The sequence below is a fragment of the Vipera berus genome (genome assembly GCF_964194415.1).
Source record: "Vipera berus genome assembly, chromosome: Z".
NCBI lineage: Eukaryota > Metazoa > Chordata > Lepidosauria > Squamata > Viperidae > Vipera > Vipera berus.
The window spans coordinates 64,850,356-64,865,469 of record NC_138205.1 but is presented as its reverse complement, the minus strand read 5'-3'; the positions used below and the strand labels follow the sequence as shown (position 1 = coordinate 64,865,469).

General features: G+C 39.4%; 2 protein-coding genes across 12 annotated transcripts in view; one reads left to right on the top strand and one right to left on the bottom strand.

The window, feature by feature from the left end:
* Nucleotides 1–9,261, top strand: part of CUL1 (cullin 1) — a 118,109-nt gene extending 108,848 nt beyond the window's left edge. For all 9 annotated transcript variants that reach the window (XM_081345031.1, XM_081345028.1, XM_081345027.1 and 6 more), the window contains 3 exons: nt 1,047–1,152; nt 7,877–7,990; nt 8,746–9,261. In XM_081345031.1, the coding sequence (XP_081201157.1) occupies nt 1,047–1,152; nt 7,877–7,990; nt 8,746–8,826 (301 nt within the window). In that variant the 3' untranslated portion in view covers nt 8,827–9,261. The remainder of the gene's footprint in view (nt 1–1,046; nt 1,153–7,876; nt 7,991–8,745) is intronic.
* Nucleotides 9,262–10,451: 1,190 nt separating this feature from the next.
* The window catches only part of EZH2 (enhancer of zeste 2 polycomb repressive complex 2 subunit), a 138,526-nt gene continuing 133,863 nt past the window's right edge, over nt 10,452–15,114 (bottom strand). For all 3 annotated transcript variants that reach the window (XM_081345035.1, XM_081345037.1, XM_081345036.1), the window contains exons 17-20: nt 12,183–12,264; nt 11,601–11,681; nt 11,429–11,513; nt 10,452–10,936 (exon numbers count right to left, since the gene is read on the bottom strand). In XM_081345035.1, the coding sequence (XP_081201161.1) occupies nt 10,876–10,936; nt 11,429–11,513; nt 11,601–11,681; nt 12,183–12,264 (309 nt within the window). In that variant the 3' untranslated portion in view covers nt 10,452–10,875. The remainder of the gene's footprint in view (nt 10,937–11,428; nt 11,514–11,600; nt 11,682–12,182; nt 12,265–15,114) is intronic.

The following is a 15,114-nucleotide window of genomic DNA, read 5'->3' as shown; positions in this document are numbered from 1 at the left end:
AACACTAAATGTAATACTAACTTGTATATACTAAAGAAAATAGTCCTTGTCAACTAAAAATAAAGGAGACAGTGGAAATTATCACAGTAAAAGTGAAAAATTTTGGTATACTGTTAAATATCAACCTCCAAACTTAATAAAGGTACTGCTGAGAACCAAGAGGTCAAGCTGTTGGTTTCTTCATTAATGAAGATTGATAATGTGTTGAAGAAATAAACATTCTTTATCATCTCTATAAAAGTTTATTATAGAGGAAAGTGATCACAAGTTGGGATAAGATTCTAAAGGACTAGGCCATTTTTATGACAAAAATCACAATAATTAAAATGTATGCACAGATATGAATGGTAATCTATGGCTGTGGAAGCTTATATCCCAGAAAAAAGATGGATGCCTTTTAATTGAGAGCCTGGAGATAGGCTTTAAGTTGGAGTTAAGGCCAACTCAATAGCACCAAACTAACACACATGAATAAAATAAATGTAACTGTAACTTTTTGAAACCTACATCTGAAGGCAGTATTTTTAGATTATTCAGTGATTATGACTAGGTTTATTTGTATATAATTGGCATTATTCAAAATAACTTTTAATTTACTAGATACCATAAAGATTGCTATCAGTACATATGTTTGTTGGAAATATTTGTTTCAGTTGAAATTGATGGAATGAATCTGGTCACAATGGAAACAGCACAGACTGACAGTTTTAAGAAAGATAAAATTGAGATACTGTCTTTAAAGCTCTGTTGATTAGTATGTTTATTTTGTCTTTTTAACCAGATGCTTAGGGGGGAAATGGGAGTTTAAACAATGGATAGGTCACAGTCCAATTTTAAGAAATCCTGTTTGCCAAGCATTAAATTTAAGCCTTCTGAGAAATAGGAAAAGATATAATTATGGATTACCCAGTGCAGGACTCAACAGAAAAAAGACTCCTGCCTTCATTAAATTATGTTGCCTTTCACAACGTGTTTCACCATAAGTTTTCTGTAATTCTTCATTTCTGTTTTGTGGAGCTAATTATTTGCCTAAATTTTCTTGGCAGCAAAAAATTGCGAGTGAATATAAATGTGCCAATGAAGACTGAACAGAAGCAGGAACAGGAAACAACACACAAAAATATAGAGGAAGATCGGAAACTCCTGATCCAGGTACTCGGGAATTTTAGGTGGCTAGCAAATTATTTAATAGTGCTGTTAAAACACAAATTTTTCCACAATAGTACAGGTAATCCCTCCATTTGCAAAGCCTTGTGCCATCATTGCAAAAGGCCTCTGCCGCCAAGAACAGCTTCCCAGGTTGACACGCGTCATCCCCGGCCTCCATTTTCATTAGCAAAGGCTTTTCCTCAAGGCCAGAGGCTGGGAGCAATGCACACATCAATCTGGGGCTCCATTTTTGTTGGCAAAGGCCTTTCCTCAAGGACATTTTGCATGGAGACTGGAAGCCTGAAGTCACATGATAGCGTGCCCCCCCAAGAGCTTCCAGTCTTGGCACCCAACATGTTTGCAAACTGGCCAGACGTTTTGAGGCAGCAATTTCATTGACCCAAAGTCTCCCGTCAGCTTGCAAACATTTTGTGCCGAGAGTGAAAGGTGCTGGGCACTGTGATTTTGTGCGACAGACAGGGTGGAGAGGAGACAGCTTGATAAATTTTCACAAGGTGCATGACCCAGTGTAGCAGGATGGGGAGGGGAACCAATTGTGCGGAGCATAATTATCTCATTGGGTCAGGGGAGGCCTTGGATGGTCTGAAGCAGGTGGCCTGTTCCATCACTAGGCCCCCCCATAGCCTTCCCCACCTGGAATACCTCATGTGCACTTAATGAACTGCACATTTGATTAGTGTGGGCAAAAGCAAGGAATGATTGTGTTCAAGGTACACCACTCCTACGAATCTTTGAGTTACAAATGGAATGGGCAGACTTCATTACAATCCTAACTCAAGGCCTACCTGTAAATACTATTTTTAGTAAGTTTTTATTGCTAGCAGTGTGGTAACTAGCCATTGAAATCCTCATTTCCCAGTCATATACTAAATATGCTATATCCACAGGCTTGTTTTCTTGAAAATAATTTAATCTTTCATGAAAATAACTTGAATGTGTGTATAGTATTTGGATTATTGGTATGGCATGGTCTATTTAGGCTAGTTCTTCAGATCCTCTAGTTTTCCTCATATATACTGCCTGAGATATGTTTCAAGAGATAAGTGGTACTCATTGAGTAGCCACTTGTTCTGCATGTTCACACTTACTATAGCACTGAATGAGTGTACCTGAGACTCACAGCATCCTCATGGTCATATAATCACAATTTGTAATTACCACTCCTACAAGCAAAGTCAATGGCAACCATTTCATGTTGTTTTAATGAGGCCTAAGGAGTAACTTATGATGTCAATTGGACTTGATGGAATTTGCATCACTAAACAGTATGGGCACATGATATTGCACTTCTGGTCCAAAATATCACTGTTGATTATCTGCACACAAGGACTATATTGATAGTATTCTCAGCATCCTATGAATAAAGTTCAGTTTTATTTTGTGTTGGTCCGGCCAAGTTATCTAGTGGAGTTTTACCATGTTGTCTTAGGATGTCTGAGTCTTGAGGAAGTGCATATTTTTTTGCGAGGTGGGAGCTGTCACTATGTGGCTACCTGTTTATTAAATTCTCATCTATCATGGTTGGCTAAGACTTGCCCAGGAAATGACATAGGTGTTGTTTGAAGTGACAGTCTGGAGTGATGTCTTGAGGGAGGCTGTCTTGAAGGAGGCTCTGGTGCTTTCTTCCTCAAACAACCGTCACTAGATACTTTTCAACTGGTATCCAATAATCATGAAAAAGTTGCAGAGGTTACATCTTCAGAATGTCTTGGAGAAAAAAATATTTCTTCCTGGCTTATTAAGGCTGTGTGGGAGGGGATGTGAGATTGGGTCTGGGCTATAGTTAACTTATCCTTGAAAGAAGGAGTGGTCCTGCTAACTCTAAAAGAGGCGGGGGTGCACCCCCTTCTTAAAGGATCATTGCTCAAAACAAGTTTTCATTCAATTTCTAATTTTCCCCTTTTAGGACACGGGTGGTCTTGTCAATGTTATCTGGGAGGAGTTCGATCCTGTAACTCCGGAGGAAGTGGACAGGATTATGGGGAGGCTGAGCTCCACCACATGTTTATTGGACCCGTGCCCTTCCTGGCTGGTTTACGCAGCTCGGGAGAGGAGAGGAGGCTGGTTCCAGGCGGTTATATCTTCCTCTTTGAGTGAGGGTAGTTTCCCCGCCGCCTTGAAGGAGGCGGTGGTGAGACCTCTCCTCAAGAAGCCTGTCTTGGACCCAGCTGTTTTAAATAACTTTTGTCCAGTCTCCAACCTTCGCTTTCTTGCGAAGGTTGTTGAGAGCGTGGTGGCGCATCAGCTCCCTCTGGTTCTGGATGAAGCAGATTATATAGGCCCGTACCAATCGGGCTTCAGGCCCGGGTACAGCACGGAAATGGCATTGGTCACGCTGGTGAATGATCTCTGGAGGGCTCGGGACAGGGGATATTCCTCTGTCCTAGTCCTATTAGACCTCTCAGCGGCTTTCGATACCATCGACCATGGTATCTTGCTGCGGCGTCTCAGGGGATTGGGAGTGGGAGGCACGGTTTTTCAGTGGTTCTCCTCCTATCTCTTGGGACGTTCGCAGTCGGTGTTGGCAGGGGGGCAGAGGTCGACCTCAAGGCCTCTCACTTGTGGAGTCCCTCAGGGGTCGGTCCTCTCGCCTCTCCTGTTCAACATCTACATGAAACCGCTGGGTGAGATCATTCGTGGTTTGGAGTTGGGTATCATCAGTATGCTGATGATACCCAGCTTTTCATTTCGACCCCAAACCACCCCAGTGATGCCCTCGATGTGATGTCCCGCTGCCTGGAGGCGGTTCGGGTCTGGATGGGGAGGAACAGGCTTCAACTCAACCCTAACAAGACTGAGTGGCTGTGCGTACCGGCATCTCGGGATATTCAGGATCCCATCTCTTTCTATGGGGGGTGAGTTATTACCCCCCGTAGATAGGGCTCGCAACTTGGGAGTTCTCTTAGATTCACAGCTTTCTTTAGAAGACCATATAGTAGCTGTGACTAGGGGGGCCTTCGCCCAGGTCCGCCTGGTGCGCCAGTTGCGGCCCTATCTAGACCGGGATACCTTACGTACGGTCACTCATGCACTCGTGACCTCTCGCTTGGACTACTGCAACGCTCTCTACATGGGGCTGCCCTTGAAGACCACTCGGAGGCTCCAACTGGTACAGAATGCAGCCGTGAGAGTTGTGTTGGGAGTTTCCTGATACTCCCATGTTACACCTCTGCTCCGCGAGCTGCGTTGTGCAGATTCTACTCCTTCCTATGGGATAGATGTCAGTCAATATTGATGAGGAGGAAAAGATCGTCTCATTTCTCTCCCCTATCTTATTTAACATCTACATGAGGCCACTGGGTGAGGCTATCCATTTGTGTGGGGCGAGATATAAATATCTCTATTCAAGGCCCCTTTAATGATGCTGTAGAGGTCCTATTCCAGGGAGCTGCACTGATTGCTGCTGCATTTCTGGGTGCAATTCAAGGTGTTGGTTGTCTTTTAAGCCTTACATGGCTTGAGGCTAAATTACCGGAGTGACTTTTTCCAAGAGTTTCTATCTGTGCAATTTGATCCAGCAGATTAGACTGTAGCCCCTGCCTTGTGAAATATTCATCCCAGAGAGATTAGATTGGCTCCAATCAATCTTTCTTTCTTTCTTTCTTTCTTTCTTTCTTTCTTTCTTTCTTTCTTTCTTTCTTTCTTTCTTTCTTTCTTTCTTTCTTTCTTATTTATTTTATTTTATTTTATTTTATTTTATTTTATTTTATTTGTATACCGCCCTTCTCCCAAAGGACTCAGGGCGGTGAACAGGGACATAAATATCAAAATACCCAAATGCAGAAATTGAAAACAAATTAAACCCTAGTGCCCAAATGCAGAAGATAAATTACATTAAAACAATAATTAAAACAAAACCCATCAGACCAGGCCGGATTGTTCAAACAGATAGGTTTTTAGCTCGCGTCGGAAGGAGCGAAGGTCGGGAGCCATCCGGAGCTCAACAGGTAAACGGTTCCACAGGTCAGGCACACCCACAGAGAACGCCCTCCCCCTGGGGGTCACCAGAAGGCATTCTCCGAACGGCGGCACCCTGAGGAGGCCCTCTCTGTGGGAGCGCACTGGGCGGAGGGAAGTTGATGCTGGTCGCAGGTGCTCCCTAAGGTACTCCGGACCCATGCCATGTAGGGCTTTGTAGGTCATAACCAGTACCTTGAATCTCACCCGGAAGGCAACCGGAAGCCAATGCAGCTCACGGAGCAGAGGTGTAATATGGGAGTATCGGGAGACCCCCAACACAACTCGCACGGCTGCATTCTGCACCAGTTGGAGCCTCCGAGTAGTTCTCAAGGGCAGCCCCATGTAGAGAGCGTTGCAGTAGTCTAATCGAGAGGTCACGAGCGCAAGAGTGACTACGTAAGGCATCACGGTCTAGATAGGGCCGTAACTGGCGCACCAGGCGTAATTGGGCGAAGGCTCCCCTAGTCACAGTTAATATATGATCTTCTAAAGAGAGCTGTGAATCTAGGAGAACTCCCAAGTTGCGAGCTCTATCTACGGGAGGTAATAACTCACCTCCCACAGTGAGAGATGGAATGATCTGAGTTTCCTGAGATGCTGGCACGTACAGCCACTCCGTCTTGTCAGGGTTGAGCCGAAGCCTGTTCCTCCCCATCCAGACCCGGACTGCCTCCAGGCAACGGGACATCACGTCGAGGGCATCACTGGGATGGTTTGGGTTTGAAATGAAAAGCTGGGTATCATCAGCATACTGATGATACCCAACTCCAAAGCCGCGAATGATCTCACCCAGAGGTTTCGTATAGATGTTGAACAGGAGAGGCGAGAGGACCGACCCCTGAGGAACTCCACAAACGAGAGGCCTCGAGGTCAATCTCTGTCCCCCTGCCAACACTGACTGCGAACGTCCCAGGAGGTAGGAGGAGAACCACTGAAGAACCGTGCCTCCCACTCCCAATCCTCTGAGACGCTGCAGCAAGATACCATGGTCGATGGTATCAAAAGCCACTGAGAGATCTAGTAGGACTAGGACAGAGGAACAACCTGTCCCAAGCCCTCCAGAGATCATTCACCAGGGCGACCAATGCTGTCTCCGTGCTGTGCCCGGGCCTGAAACCCGATTGGTACGGGTCCAGATAGTCAGTTTCCTCCAGGACCGAAGGGAGCTGATGCGCCACCACACTCTCAACAACCTTAGCAAGAAAGCGAAGGTTGGAGACCGGACGAAAGTTGTTTAATACAGCTGGGTCCAAGGTAGGTTTCTTGAGGAGAGGTCTCACCACCGTTTCTTTCAAGACGGAGGGGAAACAATGTTCACTCAAGGAAGCAGATATCACTGCCTGGAGCCAGCTTCGTGTTCCCTCCTGAGCCGAATAAACCAGCCATGAAGGGCACGGATCTAATAAGTGATGGAGCTCAGCTTCCTCATAATTCTGTCCACTTCCTTTGGAGTCACAGGGTCGAACTCCTCCCAGATAACATCGACAAGACCACCCATGTCCTGATCGTCAGACTGCCCAGTCGGAGTCCAAACCGGTCCGAATCCGAGCGATTTTGTCCGACAGATGTTGGCAAAACTCCTCGGCACGACCCTGTAAGGGATCCTCCTTCACCTCCTGATTAAGGAGGGAGCGAGTTACCCTAAACAGGGCGGCCAGGTGGTTATCTGCGGACGCAATGAGTGTAGCGAATTAATTGGACCTCGCCATCCTCATTGCCGCGAGATAAGATCTAGTAAAGGATCTTAGTCGCGATCGGTCGGATTCAGATCGGGTGGATCTCCAACAGCTCTCTAGGCCCCTTCTCCGACGCTTCATCTCCCGGAGCTCTGCGGAAAACCATGGAGCGCACTGGGATCTGCACTGGGTCAGGGGCCGCAAGGGAACAACTCGGTCAAGTGCATCCGTGGCAGCCTTTTACCAGGCTTCCACTAAGGCATCAACCAAGCTGTGAGCAAAGGAGGCAGACCTCTGGGCCTAGTTATCTGCAGGACCCCATTTCTCCAGTTACATCTGTATATCTTATTAAATCATGCTCCAGCTTGATATATTTAATATATCATTAAAATTATTTTATGAGACTGTGTTTCTGAGGTTCCTCTTTCCCTGATCCTTTAAGAAGGATTCTTAAGAAAGGAGCCAGGACACAATAATAAAAATTCAATATGTGTTATATATTGAATTTTTATCACTACGTTCTGTTTGCTTTCTTCTTCAGACTCCTCCTTAAACGGTTCTTCTCCATTCCCCTTTTTATCTCTCCATCCTTGGAATTTATAGAAAATGAAAAAAAAAATAGTAGCACCATTTTAAACCATTTGCACCATTTTAAAATTTTATTTCTCTGACCCAAAGCATCACCTAATTTGACATGTGTCAAATTCATTTGCATGTGTGTTCTGATCAAAGTTGCTATTCTGTGGCCTTGTAGAACTGTTCCTGGCAGAAAAACATCTGTTTTCCCTACATTGTTTGATTGGTATATCAGAGTGCCAGGGACACACTATTATATCTATATAGGATATATTTAAATCTCAAGATTTAAGGTAGCATTGTTTATTTTTGTTGTGAAATGGCCACAATCAAATGACATACTTGCTAGCATTCATCCATCTTTGAAATAACAATCACCTCTGTACAGCTTCAATGATTATAATAATGACTAAATGATTAAAATAATTTATTAGCCTCCGATAGCATTTGTTGATCAAGGATTGGGCTTTAAGTATAAATTTTGTGTGTATTAGGCTGCTATTGTGAGGATTATGAAGATGAGAAAAGTCCTTAAGCATCAGCAGTTGCTTGGAGAAGTGCTTACCCAGTTGTCATCAAGATTCAAACCACGAGTCCCAGTAATAAAGGTTTGTCTAAAGCAGCGGTCTCTAACCTTCTTACATGACTGACGGAGGCAGTGGGGTGGAGAAGTAGAAGGAATAGTTTTGTGCATGCCACTTTCACAAATGCAGTTACGTGTGTTACCACTTCTGCATCCAGGTTCTGGACTGGCCTAACACTGCGCCATGGCCCCTGGTGCAAAGAATTATCTAGAAGGCAGAAGTCTTAGTTTGGCAAACATTAATATATTCATTAGCATGAAGATTGCTTAACAGGAAAACTTTTAGCTTATTGGAAAATATGTGGTATCACACTAAATTAGGAGAAAGTTATGTTAAATTAGGAGAAAGTTATAAGTTAAACAGTGTCAATAAAAATTAAATAACTTCAATTACATGTTTATATTTAAGCCTTACTATATAGAATAGTAGTTACTGTTTTATAAAGAAACTCAACTTTTTTAGCCATGCTTGTACTTCAATTTCCTTTGAAATCTCTCTACCATTCTTATTAGGTGATAAATTCAGTCCTTTATGCAATATGTGTACTTTATGATTCTTTTGCTTTTTAATTTTTTTTAATACTAACAGGTAATGGTTTCCTGTTAATACTAATGGTAATTAGTAGTTACCATTTCTTTTGGCCTTTCCCTGTCATTTTTTTTTTTGTCAGGTTAAGAAAAGTTTTGTTTCACTGTCTGTACTAGATAAATCATTGTTGAATCACAGGATAAAAGTGGTCAAAAACATCTCAGAATAATTGTTTTTCTTTCTATTTTCAGAAATGCATTGATATTCTAATAGAGAAGGAATACTTGGAACGGGTGGATGGTGAAAAGGACACCTACAGTTATTTGGCTTAACAGTTTGTAGCAGCTGTCTGTGTCACTCTTAAATTGTAGCAAGTTTGAAAGAGAATAAAACTTGTTGATCTGCTGCTGTCTGGACCTCCATTTTTATAATTAAGACCAGGACTACCATCTGCCAGTCCTAGAATTACATCAGACCTGCTCAGGATTGATACATTTCAAGTTTGTACATATGGACACCAATGCCATTTAATCTAATTTAAGAACAGAATGGAATCTGAAACCTTCCCCTCTGGAGGTTGCATGCTACTGCATTTAAATCAATACATTGACTATACAAAGAAGAACTGTTTCCCCAGACAGCACTTACACGCATTGGCAGCACTTTGAGAGAATCTGATTTGGGCACATGTGTAATCTGCTATGAAAAATCATTTGTATAGTGTGCTTCATTTTTTAATGTGCGATAAATAAAAAATTAAAAATTTCTGTATAAGTTGCATTTGGTTTATTGTTAAGTTACATGACTTTTATCTTTCTTAAATGTAAATGAAAGGAGCAATGAATATGAAAACCAGATGATCTGGGTACTGTTTTGCTTTCAGTATTATCTCTAGTGCCACCAAGAAAAACTTCACCAAACTCAAATCAGTCTTGATCTGTTTCCTTTGAAACAGAGGGAAGGAAAAATTAAATACAGGTGGTCCTCAATTTGCAATCACAATTGAACCAAATATTTCTGTTGCTAAATGAGACATTTGTTAAGTTAGTTTTGCCCAGTTTTATGACCTTTCATGCCACAGTTATTAAGTGAATCACTGTCATTGTTCAGTTAGTAACATAGTTATCAAATGAATCTGGCTTCCCTATTGACTTTTTTGTCAGGTTGCAAAAAGTTATCACAAGACCCTGGGACACTGTGATCATCATAAAAATCAAGTCAGTTGCCAAGTATCTAAATTTTGATCATATGATTATAGGGATGCTGTAATGGTTGTAAGTGTAAAAAAAGTCATAAATCATTTTTTTCAGTACTATTGTAACTTCAAACAGCCACTAAATGAACTGTTGTAAGTTGCAGACTATAATATTTCACATGTAAGAATATTTCATCTACAATGTATTGCTAAATAGTACTCTTAGTGATAGGAAGTTATGTGAGCTCATATTTAACATCTAAAATAGTGGGAATATTGGTTCTAACATGGGCACTCTACAGGCTGCCCTAATTATTCATTAGGGATTCTGTTCTGGGTGTGGGTGTGTATACATTTTGATATTCTGAGATAGTTTCTGCTGTTATAAGGATTTTTTTCTACAGCATGTTGAAGAGGGGAGAACAAGCAGTCATGGTGAGCATACATGCTATAGTTCACTGTAAAAAGATGAATAAAGTTCATTAGGACAAAAGAAAATAAGTTTAACAACATACAGCTCCTGATGTAAAAAAGCTAGTAGGATATATTGGTCAAGATACTGAACCAAAAGCAGGTTCTAGTTTTCTGCTAGACACAGAAGCCAAGTAGCTAACCTTGAATCAACAGCCCAAATCAAGCATGTCAGGCAGGTTCTGTGATAAACTAGCTGTAAAAACAAATCCCTTGTCACATATGTTAGTAAGATTCACAGTAAAAACTTGGCGAGTATGCAACTAATTGGGACAAACACTAAAACTGCTCTTGTGGTAAGGTGTTCTTTATGGGATCAACAAAATATTAAATGTTTCACAGGTATTTTTGATTCAGGTTTTGTTAAATTTGTAGTAGATTTCAAATATATTTGCATTCAATACATTCAAGCCAAGCCTTTGTTTAAAGATGGCAACATACAATAGGAATTCAAAGTTCAAGTATCCTTTATTCAAGGTTCAAAAAGTGTACCACACTGCATTATTGCAAAAGATCAATGGTACAAAACATGTTGCAGCTGGTGAAAAGGCATTAAAAAGTTGATTTTAAAATCTGTCAATATAAATTACAGGTACAGTACTTTGCAAATTTTGCATTCCAAATTGCATCAATTCAGTTTTTAAAAATAAAATTGCCCACAGTAGTAGAAACTCCTGAAGATAAGGCAGCTGTTTTATAGGCGAGGTAGTTGGTATCAAGGGATTTCCATTTCTCTTTCAATGCCTACATACTTGAGGGCGTCAGCCTGACTATATCTAAAATAAAAAGAGAAATAACTTGCATAATTGCTTTTAAAGCAAACTGCCCAAGAATAATCTTAAAAAGCTTTTGAAAAGCTACTTTTTCAAAAGAAAAGTAGGGGGTGGAAGATAAAGATACAAAGAAGTGGTTTCCAATCTTTTTTACAGCAGTTAAGAAATACAAATATAATTTTAATTTTTCTCTAAGGTGATGACTCTTCTGTAATTATTCTACCTAATAAACAAAACCATAAATCTTTAGTTCATTTTTTGTTTACATAAAAAGTCCATAAAGGATTTCCAGTCATCCTAAGAATGTATAAAAAAGCACACCAAAGAAATAAAATCAATTATCCCTACGTCCAATAATTTATGAAGCTTACAATGTAATAACTATGCATATTTTTTGCAATTGTTTATTGATAAAAGCTAGTAAAGATATTCTCATGACTTAAATACTGAAATGTATTAGTACCCTGATTTAGGTTTTAGCATTATTATCCCTACCTGTAATCAAAAAAGAGTTCTTCACCAGTCTGAATGGCTCTCTTAGCAAATATTCCTATTCTATGATCTCCATTAACCATCATAACTGTAAAAGAAAAAATGAAGTTGAGGAAAAGTTTTACAAACATCTTGTTTCAAAAGTATGCAAGTATACTCCTGTATCGATATTCACCTTTTGCATAGCAGTTGGGATTGACTGAATGGTTTGCAAATCTTATTTTGTTACCCTTCCGTGTTGCATCAACCACAAAATCTAAATAAAAACAACAGATAAATTCACACTTGCCTGAAAAACTAGGAAATATAGTAATATTCTTAGAAAAAATATCTTATTTTGCAGGTAAAGCTTTGTTTATCTGTCACTTGAATTATTATTCTTTAATTACTGATTTGGCTTACAAATCTTCCCTGCATTATATAACACGATGTATATTTTTTATCTGTATTCTATCAGGTATCATACATAATATTTAAGTGCTTCGTCAATTAACACTTTTCTAGTTTTCATAAAGTGTCATCTTTGCTGTTCACATATCCTACAAATTGGTTTTTTACCATAGTTTGTTAGGTTTTCAATTCTTGGTAACATTTAACACTAAAATATTTTTCCATTGTTAAGAACATTAAACATTTCAAACTTAAAAAAATCTTAGCAATTCTAATTAAGTGACTGGAAGCAGCATTAGTACTGTGGCCAATATTTGTAATAAGAAATGTGAATAAAGTAGAAGGTTAAAGACATCAATACACATACCGTTATTCAAATTGAATAGAAAGCTGCACATGTATTTATCATAGACTTTCCCTCTTCTGTCTGCTTCATCCTGAGAAATAATCTGAAAATAATATTTAAAATATGGTTCTGATAACACCAGAACCTATTTTTACTATTCACTCCCATCCCATCTTTCACTTTTAAATTTGCAGAATATTTGATTCAGCAACTTAGAAATTATTACAAATAAACTTTTCTAATATATTCTGCTGCAACCTTTTGTCTATGACAGGGCTTCTTAAAGTTCGATACCACAACCTCCCTCAAAATTATAAATGATTGTCTGGATTTCTTCTCATAGATAAAAACTATTGAGTCGGTTGGGATTAAGGTTAGACAAAAAAAGTCACTGAGCTTCACTGGCATGTTATATTTCTACAGATTTTCTAGATGTGGATAATTCTGGAGTTACAACTTTAACTGAACTGGCTCATTAGGGTTGGAAGTCAGGACAGACATTCAATGAACTGCCTCAAATAATGACCAACCATCCCTGCTTTCCCAGAGCATTCGTTAAATGAACATGCAGGTTGCTGAGTGGAATATTGTCAGGAGACTACAAGCAAGCAAACAAAAACTTTCTACAGCTTTTTGCCTGGAGAACACAGAGCAGAAGCTGAGTCCTTGGGAGTTTTTTGCTGTTTGACTGCCCTTACAATGCAGCTATGATTTGCCTTTGGAGTCCTACCTGACACAAACACAGGAGTTCTAACTGGATCCTAAAAAAGCTTTTTTCATTTTCTTAATTTCTGTTTTTTTTCTTAAGGTGGCTTTCTGAGGGAGGGAGGGATTAAAAAGAAAGACTTTGGGAAATTCATCCTGAAGTTGCTGCTTTTGCTTGCAGGTGCTGACATCCTAGAGCCTATCAAGAACCAGGAGAGATTTGCAATTTCCTGATGGCCACCTGATCAGTTCCGATTGTTTCGAAAACAATCGCCATTTTCTAAAGGAATTGCCAGAGTGCTGAAAATGGCAAGTGCTTCCAGGAGGCATTGGGAACAAGCCAGGTGCTACAGGGTCCTATAGAGGTGGGATGGGGAAGAGGTGGAGGATGCTGCAGCATCCCCATGGTTGGTATTAAGGGCGAATGACCATAGGGTGCTGTGACCATAGTAATTTTGAAATAGTCATATGTATGGTATAACTCATAATTTTGAACATTCAGTAAGTGAACTTTCATAATTCAAGGATTACCTGTATACTAATACACACCACACCAAAATCACTAGCCAACAACAAACCTAGAAAAGATCATTAAGCAATGGAAAGGAAATCCCAGGGACTTAGGAGAGATGGCGGTCTCTCCGAACAGTCCAGGAGAAGCCTCCCAGAAACCAACGGAAGAAAAGGCTGGCTAACGCCATGTCCAGTCATAGCTGAAGCAAAGGAAGTCATAAGCGATTAAACCAAGTGAAATAATAAACAGCATGCTTGAATCTGGGTAAGAATACTGATTTTCTCTATCCTACCTATTTTCCTGAAGAAGAAAATCCCCCAAATAAGAGATCTCCGAAGAAGGAAAGGGGAGGGGGACTTCGCTCCCTCCCTTTCAGTTGGGCGGCAACATTTACCCTTTAGAGAAAGAAAACAACTAGAAAGACATGAAAAATGAGCAAATGCTGACACCTGCTGGTGGATGAGCATTTTTTTTATTTTTTTCCCTTTGAACTTTTAAGCTTTCAGAAAATGCACCTGTTTTAAACAAAGATAACACAGCTGAAGCAATGAATACTTTACAAAAGGAACCGTGATGAGCGACAATTTCAAAGGACAATGACTTTAAACTACATAGAAATCCAGAATAACTGAGAGTATGAATCAACTCATTTTCAACTTAATTTCACTTCAAGAAATTCCTCAGGAAAATACAGTACACGTGACTGAACAAGATTCTGAAGACAGAGACTCAAAGAAGGAAACTTATAAAACGCTCATTTCAAAAAAGGAAGTATATGATAAGCAGCAAAAATTTCAAAGGACAATGACCTTAAATTACAAGGAAATGCAGAAGAACTTTGAGAGCATGAATCAACTTATTCTCAACTTAATTTCACTTCAAGAACTCTCTCAGGAAAATATAGCAGAGATGATTAAATATAATTTTGAGGATAGAGACTTGAAGATGGAATCATATAAAATAAAAAAATATGATTTAATTCAATTGGGAAATATTTTAATATGTCTAAACAACTTTGAAGATAAGGAAAAGAATGAGAAAAAATTCCCTTTAGGGAAACAAATGATGATGAAACATCAGGAAAAAGATGGAATATATCAGAAAGAATACTTCAAAAAGAAACATTTGTTTGAATATGGCTAACAAATGGGAAAATTTTGAAATATACTACTCTTAGAGGGAAATTTTTTCTTCTTTTTCTTCCTCCAAATCAATATAATTGTGTGTGTGTTTGGTTTTTTTCTATTCTTCTGAGTTGAATTGGTTTAAACAAAAGCAAATGTTTTAGCTACTTAAATGTGATGATAAGAAAAATATAAAAAATGTGTTTTGAATGAGATTTAAAGGATTAGATGATTAGAACTACTGAATGGAATGTTCAAAGTTTAAACAGACTAAATACATTCTTAGCTATGGTTAAAAAGAATGACAAATTGGGGGAATAAATATATATTAAATTAGGAGAAATACATATTTTCATATGTTATCTTTTGTAGTCTAGTACTTAAATCCACTAATGTAAATATAGTTGAATGTTGAACTGATTGTTATTTGTAAGAACATTTAGAATTTGGAGGGAGAAATAAGCTGCTCTTCTTTCTTTTTTTTCCTTTTTTTACTTATTGATTGGGAAATATAAAACTATGAGGGCATGGAAAAAACAGAATGAAATCCACCAAGGTAAATATAATTAACTGTTAAAAAGGGGAGAAATAAGCTGAAATAAACATGGTG